A 22,613-nucleotide genomic window follows, 5' to 3' on the forward strand; every position below is an offset into this window, starting at 1 on the left:
CGGGGCCGGCGCTGGGCCCTCCAGGCTCCCGCACTGTCTGCCACATGCGGCCTGGGGGGAGGCCTCCCGTTTGTCGTGCCGCAGCGGGCACCCTGCCTGCCCCTCCTCGCAGCCGCTCGGCACCGCCCTCTGGTGAGGACGCGGGAGCCCCACGGAGCGCGGTCCCTTTATCGGGATTAGACTCCCGAGTCCAAGGAGGGATCAGCGAGACCACGGTGCCATCGGAGGGGGAGCAGCCTGGACTGCTTGTTCTGTCAAAAGGGCAGCTTTCATCTTTTTGCCTGGATTATTCAGGCCATTAGATTTTAGAAGCCATAGAACATATCACATGGAAAAGACTACATATAAATACATGTATGCACACACGTCCTGAAGAAAAGTAACGACACGCTGGGCACCGCGGCACCGGTTTCCCACGCAGGAATGGAGAACAAGGGTCCTCCGTGCCCGGGCGGCCCTTCCTTCCCGATAAACGGAGACTGTGGCACACCAGGTCTCCTTCAGGTGGGGCTGGTGCTTTCTATGTTTTGCTTCACAAAGCAGTCCCTACCCCAAGGTCTGAAAGATGTTCTCCTGCATTTTCTTCTCAGAGTCGTAAAGTTCTGCCTCTTGCTGGGCCGGCGTGGCTCAGTGGTTGAGCGTCGACCTATGAACCAGGAGGTCACAGTTCAATTCCTGGTCAGGGCACAGGCCCGGGTTGCGGGCTTGATCCCCAGTGTGGGGCGTGCAGGAGGCAGCCAATGGATGATTCTCTCTCATCACTGATGTTTCTCTCTTCTCTCTCTCTCTCTCTCTCTCTCTCTCCCTTCCTCTCTGAAGTCAATACAAGTATATTTATAAGTTCTGCCTCTTATATTTAAGTCTTTTTGTCATTTTGAAATAGGTTTTTGTGAATGGTTTGAGCCAAGATCCGATGTCGGCTTCCCCGCGTAGCCGTGATCGCAGCACAGGCTACGGGAGGCTGGCTCCTCCCACCGAGCTGCAGCCCCGCCCTCGCATATCGAGGTCCCAGCCACGCGGTCTGACAGGAGCCAGTGCCCACGGCGTGGCGGCAGGGACCTCCAGCGGCACCTTCTCCTTGGCTTACGTTGTACAAGCAGCTTGTCAAGTTCCCCAACAAAAGCAAGGTCGTGGCTATTTTAACGGAAACCGCCTGAGTCTGCCGTCAGGGGGCTGTCCCCACTCGCTAAGTAGCGTCAGCAGCTCCACCTCCTGGCCTCCCTCCCTTCAGTGAGGCTGGGATGCGGTGAGCTAAGGCACCCTCGGCTTCCTGGAGGGACCCGAGCGGGCGCTCCCAGCTTCATCCCGTGACGCTCGACGAGGCTTCGGAGCGGGGCGCCCGCCCACAGCCTGCGCGGGAGGGATGTCCTCGCTGCTCCTCCCAAACGCTGCCGGGCCACGGCGTCCGCGTGGAGCTTGCGGCAAGTGCCGTGGTCAGGGCGGGAGCTCCGGGGCTGCTAAAGGCTGGGGCCGCGCATAAAACCTACGCGCTTCGGGCGTCTTCCCTGCAGTCCTGACGGGACCTCCTGAAGTTCCGACGGAGTGTGGGAGGCAGAGCCTGCCCGAGGCCGCCGGCTTCCTCCCGGGACGCTGGGCTCGGCGTGTGCCGCTCAGAGCTCTGCGTCTCCGCCACGGCGGCGTGGCTGCGGCCGTCCTTTCTCACACGGGCCTTCCGCTGACCTTTACGGTACGCTTTACGTTTTCTCCCTCTGCCCTTTTAACAGCGGGTGTGGAGATGTATGGCCTCGCCCAAACGGGGCGTCCGCTCATGTCCGTACCCCGGGAGAAGGTGTCCAGGCGAGATGACCTTTCCTTGAACTCGAGGTGGAGATGCAACACGTGAGATGACAGAGTCCGGCGGTGTGAACCGTCTGGACACGGCCCAGAGCGCGGGCAAGGCAGCCGCTCCCCACCGTGGGCTGTGGGCTTGAAGGCCGCACGACCACCGAGCACGTCCTGGTGGGACCATCCTCAGTGGGAGAGGCTCTGCGGACTGGCGGGGGGATGGGGACACTGGGGGGGTTCCCCCACACCCACGGAGAAGTCCGCACAGACACCTGGACTCCAGAGCAAGGCCACGTCCTGGCTGCTGTGCCTGGGCGGGCTGTCTGACCGTGAGACCTTGTGCCCGGGACACGAAAGCTCGTCCTCGCGCGTGGCGGGTGCAGGCCCCGCAGCCCCACAGTGGAGGCCACACCTAGGACCAGAGCTCAGCATGTCCACAGGGCACGGTCACAACTGGGGCTGGCGCTCAGCCACTGACCACAGCCAGGCCCTGTGACCTGTCTGAACCCGACTAAGCTGCTGGGGAGAGGCCGGGGCCGGGGCCGCAGCAGTGGAAGGTGTGAGGGAAGGGGTGATGGGCACTGCCCAGCTCAGGCCCATCGGCCGTGGGGGCTCTGGCTCCCCCTAACCCTCTCCTCCTGCAGGGTGGCCCCTGCCCCCGGAATCGATGAGGTGAACATGTGAGGTGGGCAGAGTGCTGCGGCCTCATGGTGAGACCCCCGCTGCCCCTCCATCCTGGCCCTGGGCTGGGAGCCCGCCTCTCCTGGGGTCTGAGACCTGCCTGTCTTGGGTTCTAGACCTGGCACTTCCACTCCTCCCCCTCGCCCCACCCCCGGCTCTCTCCACGCAGTCACACTTACAAGAGCCCCGCCTCATGTCAGCTCCCGGAGAACCTGCCGTTCCACCAACGCCGAGCGCCGTGCTCAGAAACGCGCTTCGTGGCCCAGCCCTCAGCGGCCCGCCCAGCGCTGGGCACAGGCCGCGTTTGGGACGAGCCACTGTCTCGTTTCCCACGGAAAGCACACCCGGGCTTCCAACAGCCTGAGCTCGTCCTGGCTCTGAGTTTGGGGGCCACGCGTCAGACACACACAGGCCAGGGCTCTCGTCCTCCTGCTGGTGTGACCTGAGCCGCCACCGGAAGTCGTTCTGGGGACGGCTCCTCACCCAAGAGCACTTGATGGGGCGACACCTGCTCCCCGCTCCGCCGTGGAGAGCGTCCTGCCGCCCCGGAGGGAGCGCCTCGGAAGGAGCCCCTGGGGACAGGGGTGCACTTACCGCGATCTCCGTGACTAAAATGTCAGTGATACTTCCCAGCACGGTGACGAAGTCGAAGACGTTCCAGGCGTCTCGGAAGTAGTTCTAGAGAGAGAAGGGCAGTCAGTGCCCTGGCTGGGGCTCTGCCCGGGGGGCGCCAGGAGGGCCTAGTCAGGACGGGCCAGGGGACGATGGGCCACCCCAGCGGGGACAGCGCAGGCCTGGCATGCAGACACCAGGCTGGGCAGGGGCAGAGCGGAGAGCCACATGTCCCGAGGGGAACCTGGCCCCCCCTGCCTCCCGGAGCTGGCCTGGCACAGACTCGGGCAGTGGGGCCCCCGCCGCAGGGTCGTCTGCGCTCTGAGGCTCGGGAAGTTCCAGCTCCAAAGGAGGAGCCCCCAGGGCCCCTCTTGGGACAATGCGGCCCGGAAGGAGCGACGCCTACCAGCACCCCGAAGGCGACGATCTTGAGCACACACTCCATGGAGAACATGGACGTGAACACGATGTTCAGGCACTTGAGCATCAGCTCATACTCGTAGGGCGCGTCATAGAACTGCCGGGAGGAGAGCGTTGGCCACGGCGCGGCTGCCCGACGCCCACGACGGACGGGGACGCTCTGGCTCCCGTCAGTGCTGGGGCGGGAGGCAGCTGCCCAGCCCGCGGCCACTCCTCCCCGCGCCCGCGTCCTCCCAGACCTTCTCCCGTCTCAGCCTGCAGCCAGGGCCAGGCCCGACGGGCGCCCGTGCGGACCGGGCGGTGCCCGCAGCTCCCGCAGCTCCCGCCCCCGCGTGGAGGGAGGCCCGCCCGTGGACGCACCTTCATCATCAGCACCACGGTGTTGAGGGCGATCATGGCCATGATGAAGTACTCGAAGGGCGGCGACACCACGAACGTCCACGTCTTGTACTGGAAAGACTGCTTGTTCTGAGGCATGTACCGCGTCAGGGGCTTGGCGCTGATGGCGAAGTCAATGCAAGCTCTCTGCTCGGGACAAAGCCGTGCCCACAGCTCAGCGGGGACCCACGCAGCACCACGGCACACACGCGTGGCGCCTCCCCGCACAGGCAGCCCGTGCGAGGAGGCAGCGGAGTCAACCTCCCCAGCCTCCCTGCCCTGAGCCGGCAGGAGCCAGAGGGCCGCCCACCCCCCCCGCCCCCCCTCCCGCCCCACGCAGGCTGCGGGAGGCGCGCCCACCTCGTTCTTCTCCAGGCTGCACGCGGACATGGCCCTGTCGCCCTGCTCCTGGAAGGTGATGATGATCAAGGCCACGAAGATGTTGACGAAGAAGAAGGGGAAGACCACGAAGTAGACCACGTAGAAGATGGACAGCTCCATGCGGTACCCGGGGCTCGGGCCCTGCTCCTCGTGGGTGGCGTCCACCGAGTGCTTCAGCACCCTGGCCGGGCAGCGACAGCGTCAGGGCCCCAGGAGCCATCCTCCCAGGCAGGCCCTCAGGAGCCCAGAGATGGCGCTGCCCCCTGTGGGCCGAGCCACCGCCCACGGTGCCGTCTGGCCGGAGGTGGGCGCAGGGCTGCAGAGGGCCTCCCAGGGCAGGCTCCATGTGCCTGAGCTCCTGTCCCAGGAAGGGGAGCGGCCCGGCAGTTCTGCCTGCTGCTCCTCCACGCTCACCACTCACACCTGCTCACCCCGCTCACACCCAGCCCACCTGCCCTCTCCCACCCACACCCGCTCACACCCAGCCCACCTGCTCACACCCATCCCACCTGCCCTCTCCCAGCCCACACCTGCTCACACCCAGCCCACACCCAGCCTACACCTGCTCACACCCAGCCCACACCCGGCCTACACCTGCTCACACCCAGCCTACACCTGCTCACACCCGGCCCACACCTGCTCACACCCGGCCCACACCTGCTCACACCCGGCCCACACCTGCTCACACCCAGCCCACACCTGCTCACACCCGGCCTACACCTGCTCACACCCAACCTACACCTGCTCACACCCAGCCTACACCTGCTCACACCCAGCCCACACCTGCTCACACCCGGCCCACACCTGCTCACACCCAGCCCACACCTGCTCACACCCGGCCTACACCCGGCCCACACCTGCTCACACCCGGCCTACACCTGCTCACACCCGGCCCACACCCGGCCTACACCCGGCCCACACCTGCTCACACCCGGCCTACACCCGGCCCACACCCGGCTCACACCCGGCCCACACCAGCTCACACCCGGCCCACACCTGCTCACACCCGGCCCACACCTGCTCACACCCGGCCCACCCACTTGCCAGCTCCCCTGCTTCAGGAGCCCAGGGCTCAGCAGGTTTATGCTCTGAGGGGTTCCTGCCCGTCCCAGAGGAAGCCCTGCTACTCGTGCTCGGGACGCGAAGGCCCCTCTGGCAGCCTGAGGGCGGCACAGGGAGACACGGAGGCTCTCGGGAGATCCCTCGCCGTAGCAGCTCCTCTGGGAGAGCGGCACCCTCACTGGCAGGAGCAGGAAGGAGCCTGCGGGCACCTGCCGAGCGACTGAGACCCACACGGAGGAACCAGAGGCCCCGCCCTCGCGCTGCATGGCTGCCAGCCACGGCACTCACATGGGCCAGCCTTCCCCCGTGGACACGGTGAACAGCGTGAGCAGTGCCCAGAGCACGTTGTCGTAGTGGAAGTCGTACTTCTTCCACTGCCGCGGCTGGGCCTCCACCTCCTCCCGCTCGTAATCCAGGTACTGGCCCCTGGGGACGGACACAGAGGGAAGGTCAAAGCCGGGCACCTGCAGGCAGCGGCTCCTGAAACGGCCGCTGCGTGGAGCAAGAGCAGGCTCTGCGACGCGTGGCCCGGGACCGTGCGTGTCCACGCGCAGAAGCCTGACGCGGGGCCGGGCACACACCTCACTCAGACCAACTCAGAGCGGACAAAGGCCTGGCCCCGGAGCCCCATCGGAAACGCTCCGGGAGGAACACGGGGCCTCTGATTTGCAAATGGATCTTAGATACGGACGGCGCCCACATCGCGAGCTGCAGCAACAAACCCAGACGCACAGGACTCCCCAAAGCTTAGAGCTCTGTGCCCCAACGGACAGATCGGCTCACGGGACGGACAAGCCTCTGAAAAGTGCGCTCTGAGCAGGAGTGTCTCTAGAGCACGTCAGCACCCACTGCGGTCACTCACGCGTTTTACTTTTCTTTCTTCTGTGGGCTTCGGAGAGGGAGGGGGCGAGGGAGGGAGCGAGGGAGGGAGCGAGGGAGGAGCTGCCTCCTGGGCGCGCCCGACTGGTGCACGGACGCATCCAGCGGAGCTGCGCCGTCCGAGGCGCCCCCATCATGATGACAAGCTCCGCGGATGGAATGGGCGCCGGTGTGAGGAGACCTTTCCCAAAGGAGACAGGCCGAGGAGCACTCATCCCCAGGGAGAGCCAGGCCGAGCCAGACACCACCCCGCAGCCGGCGGCGAGGACTGAACTGTTTCCTTCGGAAACCCCTCCACCTGGAGACCCCTTCACCCTGGCAGGGAACCGCCACGTGGCCCGCTGCCACTCCGCTCGCCGGTGCCTGCTCAGGGGACGTGAGAACTCGGCCCCACCCCTCGCACACGTTCCCAGCAGATCAGTGACCGAAGGTGGACAGCCGGCGGCCACCGCAGGCGAGTGAGGCGGTAAACGTGGCCCAGCCAGAAGGGCCGGGATCCGCACAGCAGGGGCGGCCTCGGAAACACAGGGGCCACCCCGGGAGCCTGCACGTCCACGGCGTGTCCTGAACGCACACCTGCACACAGCACGCAGGTCAGGGCGGCGGGGCCCGCGGGGAGGCAGGAGGCACCCACGCGGCCAGGGCTCTGCGGGCTTTAGCGGAGGAAACGCTCTCCAGTGGCCGAGCGAGGGTGCCCCCGCCGCGCACACCCTGACCGCGGCCTTGTGCACAGCAGGGGTGAGCTCTACGGCACGAATTCCACCCCGACAGCCGTTCAATGGGATCAGACTCCCGCGCGGCAGGGAGAGGCTGCCTTCTCGAGGGAACGGTGTTGCTCAGACGGGAAAACCCACCCTCGCCCGCCCCCGGCAACAGCGTCAGCCCAGACAAACCGCGGCCACGTGAGAGGCAGACACGGCTTTCTGGGGGAGCCCAGGCCGCCCGACCCGGCCGCTGAGCACTGAACACCAGGAACGCACGCTAGACGGCACGGCCCGTGTGGCACACGCCACCCACACGCTCCTTAACGTGCCAAGAGCCAGAGCTGGCAGGGGAGTCCCACCCAGGGGTTAAAGAACTCCCACAAACCAACCAGGAAAAGACAGACAACCCTACAGGGAAACGGGCACAGGATGGCACAGGCGGACATGCCAACTAGCCCAGAGACGCACCGTGCCCGCGCCAGGAAGGTCCAAGCGAAACGCCCGCCAGCATGGCGAGTGGGCTCAGGCCACGTCATGGGGGGAGTGCGAGTTTACACAGCACCTGTGCGGGCGAGCACACGCACAGCCCACAAGTGGGGTGCACACCCCCTGCGTCCGCGGCCGAGGGACCCAGAGCCGTGGCCGGGAGCAGGCGTCCCAGCGCTGCCCGCCAGGCCGCACGCGGGAGCCCACCACATGCCCCGCGTCGGAGCGGGTGAGCAAGGGTGGAGTCACACAGACAAGCGGGACCGTGGCTGTGGCGAGGAGGGAGCTGGCGCGGCCCTGCTCAGAGCCCACACAGGAGCGACCCGCTTCCCCTACTTCTGAGGGCGCCTCCCCGCGGGCCCCGCTGACCTGGGGTCTGGCCTGGTCTCGGGGGTTTGCAGAACCTCCAGCCATCCCCGTGCCCGGGAGCTCCCTGCATGTCTGCGGAGGAAGAGCCTGGCACCCCACGTGCTGGTCCCCACCCTGGAGCCCCGTGTGGCCCAGGGACGGGTGCACGCCCCCCCCCCCCCCCGCGGTGCGCCCCACGGCCCCTCCCGAGCCCTCGCAGCTGCACCTGCGCCGGCCCTGCGCCCCCACCGTCACCTGCAGTCCCGCTCCAGCTCCTTGGACTCGTCCGTGCAGTAGAAGAACTTGCCCTTGAACAGCTGCACGGCGATGACGGCGAAGATGAACATGAAGAGCATGTAGACGATGAGGATGTTGAGCACGTTCTTCAGCGAGTTCACCACGCAGTCGAACACGGCCTGGGGGCGGGCGCGGGCTCAGCACCTGGCCCGGCGGGCGGGACCTCGGCCCGCTGCCTGCCTGGGCCCCCTCGGGAGGGAGGGGTCATCTTGGACGTGTCCAGTGGGCGGGTGGGGCCGGAGAGGCGTCACGAGGCAGGTGCCTCAGAGCAGGTGGCTGACCGCTCACATCAGGCTGGCCCAGGGAAGGGAGGGACCGGCCTCCTGGTGTTGGCAGGACACGCAGGCGGAGCAGCAGCCGCGGTGGCAGCCGGGCCCGGCACGTGGGCATGCTCTGTGGCCCAGGGACCGTCCTGCTCCCACACCTGAAGCTCAGCGCTCCCTGCCGCTGGCCCGGCCCCCCCGCCTCTCCGAGTGGGGCCCGCAGCCTGCCCTGCCCGAGTGCAGGGGAGCCCACCTGCAGTGTCCCCGGGGCACCGCCCAACACGGCCCCTCGGGCTGCCTCCATCACCTCCCAGCCCGCCCTTCCCACAGGCTCTCGGCAAGCTGCCCCGTAATCCATGCTGCCCGTCTCCCCAGGGCTCGCACCCCCAAGCTGCTCACAACACCTTACGCACAGGTTCGGGGGAGAGAGACTAAGCACAGCGCACCCTCCTTCACCGGCACCTCAGAAGCACCACCTCGGGGCCTGCCCCGCCCGCCAACACCCTCCGCCTCCTGCCTGTCTCCTGGCAGCCCTGCCTAGGGCCCTGCCTGCTCCGCAGGTACAGGGTGGGAGCCCAGGGCACTGCTGGGAATGGCTCTCAAGGGGTGTCAGAGTGGAGAGGGCCCATCCCCCCACATGGCGTGGTCTGAGCAAATCTCACATGGGGCTCCCCTCAGCTCTGCTCACCCCCACCTCCCACAGAAGCTGCCGCAGGACGTGGCCAGTGTGCACATACATACATGCACGTGCATGCACCTTGTGCACACATGTATATACACACAGGACACATGTGACGTGCATGTGCCCTGGCACGCACAGCCCACATGCATGCTCACACGTGTACAGGCGCCCACACGCTCCTCACGCCCCCTGGCTCTCACCTTGAGCTTCGGCAGCCGCTTGATGGTCTTGAGGGGCCGCAGGACTCGCAGGACCCGCAGGGACTTGATGGTGTTGATGTCCTTCCCTTTGGACCCTCTGGAAGGAGAACCGCACATGCAGACGGCAGGCTGCACCCGGCGCCGTCCCCACGAAGCCCCCTGGGCTGGGCCACCCCCCGCGTCTGTCTTGGGCCTCAGGGTAGAGGCCTGATGGGCACCACAGAGGCCTCCCCTCGAGTGGACAAGGGCCAGGTCAGCAGCACCTGGGGGCCAGGAAGCACCTGCTCTCCCAGCACTTCCATCACCCGCATGCCCGGCCCACACCAGCTGCCCCTGCCCCCTGCGAGGCGGCCCTGGGAGCGAGGGGAGAGGGTAGCGCAGGGACCAGTGGGCACGGTGCCACCCCAGCTCCGAAGGCTGCTTCCTCTCCGAGAGGAGGTCCCAGGACAGCCCCGATCTCCCTGCCTGTCCTCTGTCCCCGTCGAACACTCCTCCACATGGCAAGTGGTGGACGGCTGACAGAAAGGGAGAGGAGGAGCCTGGAGGGAGGGAGGGAGGGAAGGAGGATAGAAAAAGAGATAAACCGAGGAGAAGAGAAAGAAAGAGGGGAGGCCTGGCCAGCGTGGCTCAGGCCGGGCCAGCATCGACCGGTTCAATGCCCAGTCAGGGCACAGGCCCGGGTTGCGGGCTTGATCCCCAGTGTGGGGTGTGTAGGAGGCAGCTGATCCATGATTCTCTCTCATCATTGATGTTTCTCTCCCTCTCTGAAATCAATAAAAATATATTTTAAAAAAAGAAAGGGGGCGGAGGGAAGGAGGGAGGGGGGAGGGGAGGCGAAGAGCCACAGGAGACACAGTGAAGACAGCGGCTCAGGTGAGGAAAGCAGCCGGGAGGGGGCGGCGGAGGCCAAGAGCGGGCCAGGCGCCCAGGGCCTTGGAGACCAGGCCAGGCCAGGCCCTCAGAGGGGACGGGGCTCCGCAGGCCGCAGGGCCCAGGAGCTGTCCCTCTGGGGCCGCCCTCCAGCTGCCCTGAAGCTCAGGGCCAAGGCCACACCCACTGGGGCCACGTGGGGCAGTGGCTGAGGCTCAGGGGACCTGCGTGTCGGGGGAGCGGGGCCCCCAGTCTCCTTAGGCTCCAGCCAAGCTAGAGCCTCCCAGTCCCTTCCCCAGGACCTCGCTGGGCCTGCGTTCCGGAAGCAGATCAACACCCCTGAACCCAGGCTGTCCCGGCCTCTGCATGCTGCCAGCTACTCCCCTCACCCACACCCTGACCCTCCCCAAACCAGCCTGGCAGCTCCTGCTGAGCCAGCCAGGGAGGGGCCCCTGAGGGCGGGGGGGGGGGGGGGGCAGGCGAGGGCCCTGCCCTTGTTTCCTAGGAAACGGACGCTCTCTCTGGAGGCTCTGAGGCAGAGGCTGCCTGCTCTCCCTCTGGGGCTGCCCCTCCCTCTCACTCCAAGTTTTCCCAACACTGGCCGAGCTGTGCCCTCCTCCACAGAGAGAGGCAGGTAAGGCCCCAGGAGGGAGTGCCGGGTGTCGGGGGGCAGGCCTGCAGGGCAAGGAGGAGGCTGAGCCTCCAGAGAACAGACGGGGAATCGGCCCCACCTGGTCACAGGCAGCCCCTGAGGAGCCGCCCGCGGGGTCTCATTCCCGGCCTCCTACACTCACTTGGGACACATGCTCCTGAACCCCACGGAGGACCGCCCCACCCAGCCCCCAGGGCTCTGCCCAGGCCAGGTGGGCATCGCCTGGGCACGTGGCTCCGGCAGCATGCAGCCCGGAGTGGAGGTGAGCTGATGAGAGGTGAGCGTATGACGGGGTGAGCAAGGTGAGCGTATGACGCGCCCGAGGGCAGCTGAGATGTGGGTGGTGTGAGGGGACAGGGGGAGGCATTACCCCATGAAGCTCCTACAACAGGGAGTCCGGCACCAAGGAGACAAAGAGAAGAGAGTCAGTGAGGAGGCCTGGCCGGGCCAGAGGAGGACCCGCCCCCGGCGCCTGCGGGTCGTCCTGTCTCCGCATCTCCTGCCACCACTCGCCCTGGGACCCCGGCTCCACCCAGCCCCACACCTGCCTCCGCCCCAGGCCCAGCCACGGCCGGGCTGAGCCTCACTCGCTGGGAACCAGAGAAAAGGGCCTGGACCCCAGGGACGGCGCCCACCAGCACCCAGGAGCCGAGAGCAGACCAGCCAGAGGCTGCCCCCAACTTCAGAACCGGGGCCGCGTCGGGGACGCACCGGCTGGAGGTCCTCCCGCCACAGCCCGGCCGAGCAGAAGGACGGAGCTACGGGCAGCCTGGAGGCCAGCCCCCTACACCCCACCACGCATCTGGGGGCTGCAGACGTGGGTACTTACGAGAAGGCAAACGCCACCAGGGCCCCACTGACCACAATGAAGTCCAGAATGTTCCACAGGTCCCGGAAGTAGGCCCCCGGGTGCAGCAGCAGCCCCAGGTCGATCATCTTCAGGGAAGCAGAGCAGTTTGGGCGGTTACTTCAGGGAAAGGGCAGGGCAGACCCAGAGCCTCGGGGCCAGGGAGGGGGCCCAGGTCACGTCCCCCAGCCCCACATTCGTTCGGAAAGCGGGGACCCTGGTCAGGAGTGCAGGGCGCTCTCCCCGGCTGACTGACGCTGCGCGGAGTCTGTAGTGAGCGACGCCCCCGAGTCCCCGTGTGTGGGGCAGTGCAAGTCCCCGAGGGGCGGCTGGGTCCCTCACCTTTATCACCATCTCGAAGGTGAAGACGCCCGTGAAGATGTAGTCCATGTACTTCAGGACCTGCCGCCAGAGGAGCGCTCTCAGGAGGCCAGCCGCGCAGCTGGGCGTCCTGGGGCTCCGGGTCCCCCCGACCTCGACCTCGGGGCGGACAACCCGTCAGCCGGGGCCCGTGGCCGAGGTCCTGGGGAGAGACGCTAGCACAGCCCCTGCGCCCGCTCCGTCCTGGCCCAGCTGCCCTCTTCCTGCCGCCCCTGCACCCCCGCAGCTCACGTTGTTCCGGGGCGAGTCTGCGCGCACGGGGTCCTCGGCGGCCAGGGCGATGCTGCTCAGCGCGATGACCACGAGGATGACCATCTCGAAGTACCGCATGGTCACGATGGAGTGGCAGAGGCGCCGGAGCCTGGGGGCAAAGTGGGGCTCAGCCGGGGCCCCTCCCTGCCGCCTGCTTGGTCTCTCCGGCAGGAAGCTGGGCTACGAGGGCGGGGGCTGGGCCCAGAGGGGGCGGCTGCACGCAGTGGGCTGAGCGCTGCTGTCCGATGGGGGAGGGGGCACTGAACACAGGGCACAGGCTGAGCAGGACGATGGGCGACTGGGAAGCTGGTGACACCGCAGCACAGCCGGACAGTCCCCTGGAGGTGAGGAGGCCCCTCTGGGGTACAGTGAGGCCGACCCGGGTGACCAGACGGAGCCCCCAGGCTGTCACGTCACCCGCCGGGCATACCCAGCACCTTGCGGTCATGTGCGTGTGGGTCACGGGCCGTGGGCGAGCAGCATGGCACAAGTGTGTGTGCGGGGACTCACAGGTTGGTGGGGCTGAGACAGAACATGGAGCTGTAGGGGACGATGGGCCGGGGGCCGCTCCGCATCACGCCATCGGCCTCCACCTCCTTCCCCTCCGCCTGGCTCTCCAGGTCCACGTTGCCACCTGCAAGGAAGGGGCCGCCAGGTGAGGGGTATGGCGCACCGCCCACACCACACAGGTCTCACCGGGGCGGCCGGTGCCGTCCTGGCTCCATGGCCAGGGAAAGGCGTGTGGCTGAGGCTGAGAGCCAGCTCCCTGCAGCCCCGGGCTGACCACGGGCATGAGGACGGCCAGGCTGAGCCGGCACGGGGGCCCCCGAGTGCCTCTGTGGGACCTCGGTGGTCCCGGACCACAGACCCCTCCTGACCCTGCTGGTCGGCTCACTGCCTGGGCTTCTCTCTCAGGCCCCTCCCAGAGCAGCCTGACCCAGCACCGCCTCCTCGGGTCGGTTCCCACACATCAGGCTGCTCAGAGTTCAATGGCCACGCAGATTCCGTCGCCCACGCCTCGTGCTGTTCCCACCTCAGTGTGTGCCCATGTACATCCCATCCCGTGGGCAACACTCTTCCCCAGCTCGGCGATGCCCATGGCTGGACACAGGTCACCAACGAAGGAAAAGGGACTTGACATAACTAACACGTCACGGAGCGGGAGAGCGAGCGGGGGGTGGGGTGGGGGGGGGGCACTGGATGAGGCTTCCTGTCGGCTGCCCCTCTGCGGGGCTGCGGGGAGCCCAGACCCGACGCCCTGAGCTTCTGCAGAGCAAACGCAGATCACCCCCGCCCCCCGACCCAGGTGAGGCCCCTCAACCCGTGCAGAAGGGCGGCCTCTGCTCTTGGAAAGGCCGGGCCGCTCGCAGGCCTGCGGGCCCGTGTTCGGGCTCCGTCACCCTCAGCCCGGCTGAGGGACTCGGAGTGAAAACCTCCCACACAGAGCAGCAAGGTCCCCCAGCGGCAGCAGCGGAGCCACAGCACAGCGGCTCTGAGGGTTCTGAGAAGAGGAACAGACAATAACTAAATACAAATATGCGAGAACGTTTTAAAAATCTGTCTTAAAAAACAAGCAATAAAATTCCGTACAACTGACCGGGCGTGCCAATGGCCTGGGGCCGAGAAGCTTAGAACACCTGGCCCTTCCCGGTGAACCGCTACCAAGAGGAGCGAACACACAGCAAGGTTTCCAGGCGCTGGACCCGTCAACACGACAGACTGCAAGCGCCACCCCTCGGGGGGGGTGGGGGGGAGCCAAGGGGCCACCCCTGCCTTTCCCGAGGCTGTCTGCTGACTGTCCCGCACAGAGCAGCGCTGGAGGAGGAGGAGGAGGAGGAGGAGGAGGAGGGTGATGGTGTGGGGACGCGGGACAGGACCAGAGGGACGTGCAGAGGGAGTGGGGGGAGTGGGGGGAAGGGAGGTCTCCCGCGGCCCGCGGGAGCCCCCAGAGTGCGGGAGCCCCCGGGGGGTGTGCGCTGCTGTTGGCAGGCTTGTTCTCGGCTCTGTCTGTGTCTGTTGCTTCTGCTTAAAGTGGCAGAGCTCTTCATCACCCTGGTCCTCCTACGAGGCGGGGCGGCTTTTCCTCGGCGACGCCTGGACCGGTCTGAGCGCGTGCCGCCTGGGGGGGGGGGGGGGGGACCCAGCGGCACCAGAGGAAGGTCTGAGAGCCCGCGCCAAAGGGGAGCCGAGAAACCGTCTAGAGCCCTGGTCTAGCAAGCGCAGAGGAGTGTGTCTCTGCGAGAGGCTGGGAGCCGGGCCCGGGAGGGGAGAGCGGAGCTGCTGCTGGGGGTGGGGGGACACACACACCCTCAGCTGCCACCCAGGGCGGGAGCGGAGGGCGACCACTAGAAGCCGGACCGAAGTCGTCGCTTCTAAACTGTAGGAGAGGAACAAAGTGGGACGGACAAATAAACAAGCAGTTGTTCACTGTGAACCTGGAGGAGGAGGAGGAGCTCAGGAAGATGGAACGTGTCAAACCCACGGGGGTGGAGCAATCCAAGATGAGTCGTCACAGGGCATCTGAGCGGCCCGACGCGGCCACGACCTGCCGGTGACCGGCCTCTGCAGGCCCCGCCCCAGGACCGGACGGAGACCAGCCTGGCAGACACGGAGCGAAGGCCGCACGTCCAGAGGCGGCGTGTGACCCCGAGCCCGGCTCACGTAAAGCGAGAAGCTCGGGGAACGTTCACGGCAGAACACGGCTCCGAGAGCGCGAGCGGCTCCACACGGCGACAGGCCGGCTCCTGAGACACCATTTCTCACAATGAAGCCGCTCCAAGCACGGAGGCAAGCGCGTCTTAGTGTTTGAAGAGGAAGTGAAAGAACAGCCCCTGAAAGACGTCAGAAATGCCATGAGGACCGTGGGAAAACAGCCCGCGGCCCGGTACCGGCTCTCTGCTCCGATCTGCACGGTTCAGACCGCTCACAGGAGCTCCACCATCAACAAACGCGCGGCTCACCGGAGCCGACAGCCCACCGAGAGGCTCCCAATGCCCTCGCTCACTGATCCCGTCAGCCAGGCAGACGTGGTGCGGCTTGGCTATGCAGCAGCGCAACTGGGAGATGGCTTAGAAGACAAACATAAAAAGCCCGTGTTCCCAAGGTTAAAGAAAACACGTTCCCTTTAAGCTCCTGGAACATTCACAAACGCTGACCGTATGCTAAGCCAGAAGCGGCTCTAAGTAAGTCTCCAAGAAAGCCACTGTGGAGCGGAGAGTAACCTCCCACCCACGCTTCCCAGTTCCCCGGCTGGACCGACAACCACGTTCCCGGGAGCCAGGTTAACAGGAGCAAACGAGCAAGTTCTCTGCACACTGCGCCGTGAGGAGCCGGGGAGGAGCCACCACAGCCACGCTGACGAGCCACTGAAACCCCAGCGGCCGAGTCCGAGGGACAGCGTGCTCACGCTAACCAGCCGAGGACTCGACCCTAAACTTCGGAACTTCCGGGGCCGGTGCGGTGCCTGGTGCGGTACGGGAACCCACCGCGCCCTCTGCGGAACGGGGCAGGCAGGTCCGCGTGCCTGACGGCCTGACGTCGCCGCTGCCCTAAGACGCTCAGGCTCCTGCTGCTTCTCAACACCCTGTGTGGCCTGGGAGTGGACCCCGATTTGCAATCTTAAGACCCTTGAGTAAATGTCCTTAATTCTGGAGAAGCATCCAGATTCATGAGCACTCAGTGGACAGCACCTACGGGGTCCCTAAAACCACGGGTTCTGGGGGACACACCGGGCGGCCGAGGCTTCCTAGGCTGCAGGCCGGGGCCTGGACTGCAAAGGGACAGAAGGCAGCTCGCGAGCAGACAGGGCGCGGACGCGTAAACAAAACGCGCTGGGACCCCAGAGTCAACTGGACAGAGAAGGGTCTTGTCACTATGGGCAAACGGGCCTCAGCCCACCCAGCTCACGTTCTCCAATCACAGTGCAGTCAAGTTAGAAACTAGGGCAGTTCTCGGAAACAAAAAAGATTAATTAAGGTTCAAATTTTACAAATGGAAATTGAAAAACAAACTTTAAAGTTCATGAGTCAAAAGTTATATTCAGAGGCGATGTAACTATCTACATAGAAAACAAAATAATCTACAGGAAATTATTTATAGAGTAACAAGAGAGATTGGAAACTCTGGCTGGATAAAAACCTGCTTATATTTCTATACAATAGGAGCAAATAATTAGAAACATAATTTTTAAAAAAGAATATCATTTTAAAAACGGAATTCACAAAGTAGAAAGACAAAAGGGATTTTAGGGCAGCGAACCTGCTCTGTCCAGTTATAACGGTAGATACGTATCATTACACATTGGTCCAAACCCACAGCACCGACAGCCTGGAGCGGCCTCACGCCAGCTGTGGGCTCCGCAGGCGGTGGCGTGGTGTGGCGGTGTGGGCGCACTGACTCTAACGGGCGCACCAGCTGTGGGTGCTGACGGTGAAGGAGGCTGCCCACAGGTGGAGCCTGGCAGGGGCCTACGGCAAAGCTCTTGTGGGTCCTGCTCACTATGACTGGAAACCTAGAACTTTTCCAAAAAGTAAAAAGACACAAATTTTCAGGATAAGACTAAAGAGATACAAATACAAAATCAAATAATTAAATTAAAATCTTATAACCTGGTTAATTTCCAAAATACAGAAAGAACGCATACAACTCAACAAAAGGAAGACAAACAATTCAATTAAAAAACGGGCAAAGGACCTGAACAGACACTTCTCCGAGGAGGACATACAGATGCAAGAGAAACATGCCAGGGATGTTCGCCATCACACGTCATCAGAGAGGCACAGTGAGCCACGGGGAGACACCGCCTCACACCTGCTGGACGGCTGCCGTCAACGAGCCAACAAACAGCAGTGCCGGTGAGCGTGTGGAGCAAGGGAATCCTGCAGCCGGGCATACCAGGACGACGTTCTAACCAACTGAGCTACCGGCCAGGACGGAATGAGTTTTCAAAAGGATCAGAAGGTCAAATAAAAAAATAGGCAAAGTAATCCAAGATTTATATAACCGGAATGCCTGGAAAATAAAACTATGTAACAGAACTAACATCTAAGTGCATAACCCCAGACATTTTTCCTGAAGTGAAATAACATCCACCAATTGATTTTTAACAAAAGTGCCCAAGTGACTCACTAGGAACAGGAGAGCCTTTTCCACAAATGGTACGGGAACAGGTGGCCATCCCTGGGGGCTCTCAGCCCTGGCCTAATCTGTATGTGAAAGCTAACTCCCGATGGCCCCTTCTAGGGAGGTGACATTCAGTGCTTCCCGCTTCACCCCACTGAGCAGTGTCACAGCAGACCAGCTAAGACAAACACTTACCTAGGACTCACAGGCTAATAACAGAATATCAACATGTCTAGGTCTCAATAGAAAAATCACTTGTCACATCAAGAATCAGGAAAATATCCATTTTGATGAGAAAAGACATTCAACAAACACCAAATAATACAGAAGTTAGGATTATCTGACCATAATGCAAAGTTCATAAATCTGCTTCAACAGACTATTAAGAACACACTTGAAAAAATATCAAAAAGAAACAGAAAACCTTAGCAAAGAATTAGAAGATATAAAAAAGAACCAAATATAAATTTCATAACTGAAAAAATATAATAACTGAAATTAAAATTCAATAGGTGGGCTTAACAGCAGAATGGAGCATACAGAGGAGAGAATCAGTGAACTGAGAGACAGAACAAAAGTAATTACCCATCTAAACAACAGAGAAAAAGAGACTGAAAAAAGTTAAGAGTCTCAGAGACCTTTGTGACTATAACAAAAGATCCACCATTCATGTCAACAGAGTCCTGAAAGGAAAAGAGAAAGAGGGCAGAGCTGAAGACGTATTCAAAGACATAATGGATGAAATACTCCAAATTTGGCAAAAAGACATAAACCTACAAATTCAAGAATCTGAGCAAACCCCAAACAGAATAAGCCTAAAGCAACTCATGCCAACATATATCATAATCAAACTGCGGAAATATAAAGACAAAGAAACAAATCTTGAAAGCAGCGAGAGAGAAACATCTTACCTATAGGAAGAAAACAATTCGAATGACAGTAGATTTCTCATCAGAAACCATGGAGGTCACAAGGAAGAGGCACACGTTTTTTCAAGTGCTGAAAAAAAAAGAACTGTCAACCCAGAATTCTATACCCAGTAAAAATATCCTTCAGGAATGGAAAATCAAGACATTATCAGATGAAGGAACTAAGAGAATCTGTCACCCACAGGCCTACACTAACAGAATGACCACAAAAGGTCCTCTAAACAGAATATAAATTATGAAAGAAGAAATATTGGAGTATCAGGAAGAAAGCAAGAAAAATAGAAGGAGTAAAAATATGAGCAAATACAATATACTTTCTTCTCTTAAGTTTTCTAAATTTCTAGGGTGAAACAAAAGTTGTAACACATATTGATGTGGTTCTAAATATATGCACAGGAAATATTTACGACAATCTATATCAGTGATGGGCAACCTTTTGAGCTTGGTGTGTGTCAAACTTCGCCAGAAAACTGAGCATAACTCGGGTAGTGTGTCACTTTGAGGAAAAAACATTATTTCGCAAATGTTTCATCCTCGGCATGCGGCCGCCTTAGCGGCCGCGTGTCATCAGAAATGGCTAAGCGTGTCAGTGCTGACACGCGTGTCATAGGTTCGCCATCACTGATCTATATAATAAAAGCCTAAGCAACCGGTCGGTATGATGTGCACTGACCACCAGGAGGCAGACGCTCAACGCAAGAACTGCCCCCTGGTGGTCAGTGGCTCCCACAGGGGGAGCGCTGCTCAGCCAGAAGCCAGGCTCACGGTTGGCAAGCACAGCCAAGGTGGCGGGAGCCTCTCCCGCCTCCGCAGCAGCACTAAGGAGCAGTGAGCCGAGCAGTAAGGAGCCGAGTGGTAAGGAGTGAGGGATCCCGGATTGCGAGAGGGATGTCTGACTGCCCGTTTAGGCTCGGTTCCCCCAGACTGCCAGCTTAGGCCCGATCCCCGGGGGAACCGGGTCTAAGCCGGCAGGTGGACATCCCCCGAGGGGTCCCGGACTATGAGAGGGCACAGGCCGGGCTGAGGGACCCCTCTGCCCCCAGTGCATGAATTTCGTGTACTGGGCCTCTAGTTATACTATATATGGGGAGGAAAAAAGGAGTGAATTCTCAGACTTCACTCAAACTGTACAGTGGTAACTTTGGTATCCTGGAGTAAATTATTGTATAATGTAATACCCAGAGCAAACATTAAAAAAAATACAGTGATACACTAAAAAATGCTATAGTTAAAGCAAAATGAATTCTTAAATATATACAAGTTACCCAAGGAAGGCAGGGAAAAGAAGCCAGGGAAACAAAAAAACAGAAAAAACAAAAAGAAACCACAACAGCAGTCTGAAGCCGTAACATATATAATTACATTAAATGTAAATAGTCTAAATATGACAAAAAGACAGAGCTGACAGGATGAATTAAAAACACGAACCAACCATATGCTGTCTACAGCAAACTCGCCTAAGGATGTAACGATGCAGCTCGTGTGAACATAAAAAGGTGAAAAGACAGAAAACGAGAGCAGGAGCGGCATGTTTAGGTCGGAAAAGGGCGACATCAGAGCAAAGGGAACCGTCGCTACAGGGAGACACACACACGTGACCGAATGGCCAGTCTTTCCAGGAGACACGTTCTAGCTGCGTATGTTCTCCCACACAAAGCTGCAAAGGATGTGAAACAAAAGCCAACAGAACAGGAAGGAGAGCCGGACAAACGCACGTTCCCTGTGGAGACAGCACCTGCTCCCTCCGCCCACAGACGGGACACCAGCGCGCCGCGCAGACGGCGGCGCCCCAGAGCAGTCTGTCGGCGTCAGGAAAGAGGACACGACTCCCGTCCGTGACCTAAGCTCCCATCGCGGACACCAGAGCGGCACAACCCGGAGCAAACAGAGGAGGAGACAGCGCAGAAAGCAAAGGCCTCTGGGACAGAAAAAGAAGAGAAAACCAGTGGGAAGAGCAATGGGTTAACAAACCTCTAGCAAGACTGACCCGTGACCGACACCAGGAATGAGCAGGGCTGGCCCTGCGGGTCCGAGCACAGCAGAGACTAGGGCACTGTCACCACACAGACACCCCACACACCACACACACACACACCACAAACCACACCCCACACCACCACACACCACACACACCACACACCACACACACACCCACACCACCCACACACCCCACACCCCACACACCACACACCACACACACCCCACACACACCCCACACACCACCACACACCACCACACCACACACACCCCCCACACACACACACACACACCACACACACCACACACACCCCACACACACCCCACACACACCCCACACACACACACACAACACACCACACCACACACACACACACCCCACACACCACACCCCACACCCCACACACCACACACCCCACACACACCCCACACACACCACCCACACCACACACACACCCCACACACACACCACACACACCACACACCCCACACACACACCACACACACCACACACACACCACACCCCACACCCCACACATACCACACACACCACACACCCCACACACACCACACACCACACCACACACACACCCCACACACACACCACACCACACCACACATACACACACACACCACACACCACACCACACCACACCCCACACACCACGCACACCACACACACAACACACACACCACACACACACCACACCACACATACCACACACACCACACACACACCACACACCACACACCACACATACCACACACACCACACACACACCACACACCACACACACACACCACACCACACACACACACACATACACACCACACACACCACACACACACACCACACACACCACACACCCCACACACACACCACACACCACACACACACACCACACCACACACACACACCACACACACACCACACACACACACCACACCACCCACACACACCACACACACCACACACACACACCACACCACACACACCACACACACCACACACCACACACACACACACAACACAACACACCACACACACCATACCACACACACCACACCACACACACCACACACACCACACACCACACACACACACAACACACACACACCACACACACCATACCACACCACACCACACCACACACACCACACCACACACACCACACACACCACACACCCCACACACACACCACACACACACAACACACCACACACACACACCACACACACACCACACACACCCCACACCCCACACACACACCCCACACACACACCACACCACACACACACACCACAACACACACCACACACACCACACAACACACCATACCACACACACACACACACACACACACACCCACACACAACACACCACACCACACACCACACACACACACCACACACACACACCACACACACACACACACACACCACACACACACCACACACCACACACACACACCACACACCACACACACCACACCACCCACACACACACCACACCACACCACACACCACACACCACACACCACCAACACGACCCCTCACCCTCGGCCCAGCCCCTTCTGCAGCACAAGCTGCTGCGCCCCCTGCCATGAAACAAACAGCCTCCGACCAGTGGTAACCAGCTGACATCCACGGAGAAACGCTTCATTGGCAAATTCTTCCAAACATTTAAACAAGAATGAACACCAATTATACACAATCTCCTCCCAAAACAGAAGCAACGCTTTCCAATCCTTCTACGAATTCAGTCTTCTGACACCAAACTCGACGGCAGTGCAAAGGGAAGCTCAGACCAGCACCCTCACGCACACAGAGCCAGCTCCTCCCCACAGTGCAGGTGGCACTCAGGACACAAGAGTCACTACAGACGACGACGGCAGAGTTTATCCCAGGGTCACGGCCGCCGAGGATCTGAACATCAATATAAACTAGCATACAGGGTGGGGCAAAAGCAGGTGTGCAGTGTTGGTAAGCAAAACGATAAAATAATTAATAAACAATAATACAAGACTAAACTGTCTCACAGACACAGCTGAACACCTACTCTTGCCCGCCGTTTACAGGAGAAAAAACCGTGATCCTATCAATTGTTACAGAACGTTACTTGACAAAATTCAACGCTCATTCAATACAAAACTCTCCAAAAAGGGGAAGCACAGCGGAATCTGACGAAGCACATCCACAGAAGAACCTAAAGACAAACACAGAACTACTGCCCCGGCCTCCCACGTGAGCGTGAGCGTGAGCGTGAGCGTGACGGACAGACGGACAGAGGGCAGAGGGCAGAGAGGGGGGTCGGCCCGCAGGGCCAGGAGGGGAGGAAGGGAAGGAAAGGCCGCAGGTCAGAGTCAAACAGCAAAAGCCCACGTCGGAGCCCAGGGGCCACAGGCA

At 61.1% G+C, this 22,613-nt stretch overlaps 1 protein-coding gene across 2 annotated transcripts in view; it reads right to left on the reverse strand.

Annotated features, from left to right (window-relative positions):
• The window catches only part of CACNA1B (calcium voltage-gated channel subunit alpha1 B), a 108,696-nt gene that overhangs the window by 23,029 nt on the left and 63,054 nt on the right, over positions 1-22,613 (reverse strand). For both annotated transcript variants that reach the window (XM_054726819.1, XM_054726820.1), the window contains exons 22-32: positions 12,691-12,814; positions 12,160-12,289; positions 11,890-11,949; positions 11,530-11,636; positions 9,179-9,275; positions 7,992-8,152; positions 5,608-5,745; positions 4,237-4,438; positions 3,859-4,023; positions 3,485-3,595; positions 3,055-3,144 (exon numbers count right to left, since the gene is read on the reverse strand). In XM_054726819.1, coding sequence (XP_054582794.1) covers positions 3,055-3,144; positions 3,485-3,595; positions 3,859-4,023; positions 4,237-4,438; positions 5,608-5,745; positions 7,992-8,152; positions 9,179-9,275; positions 11,530-11,636; positions 11,890-11,949; positions 12,160-12,289; positions 12,691-12,814 — 1,385 coding nt within the window. The remainder of the gene's footprint in view (positions 1-3,054; positions 3,145-3,484; positions 3,596-3,858; positions 4,024-4,236; positions 4,439-5,607; positions 5,746-7,991; positions 8,153-9,178; positions 9,276-11,529; positions 11,637-11,889; positions 11,950-12,159; positions 12,290-12,690; positions 12,815-22,613) is intronic.

This window comes from Eptesicus fuscus, chromosome 15 (assembly GCF_027574615.1).
Source record: "Eptesicus fuscus isolate TK198812 chromosome 15, DD_ASM_mEF_20220401, whole genome shotgun sequence".
Classification (NCBI taxonomy): Eukaryota; Metazoa; Chordata; class Mammalia; order Chiroptera; family Vespertilionidae; genus Eptesicus; species Eptesicus fuscus.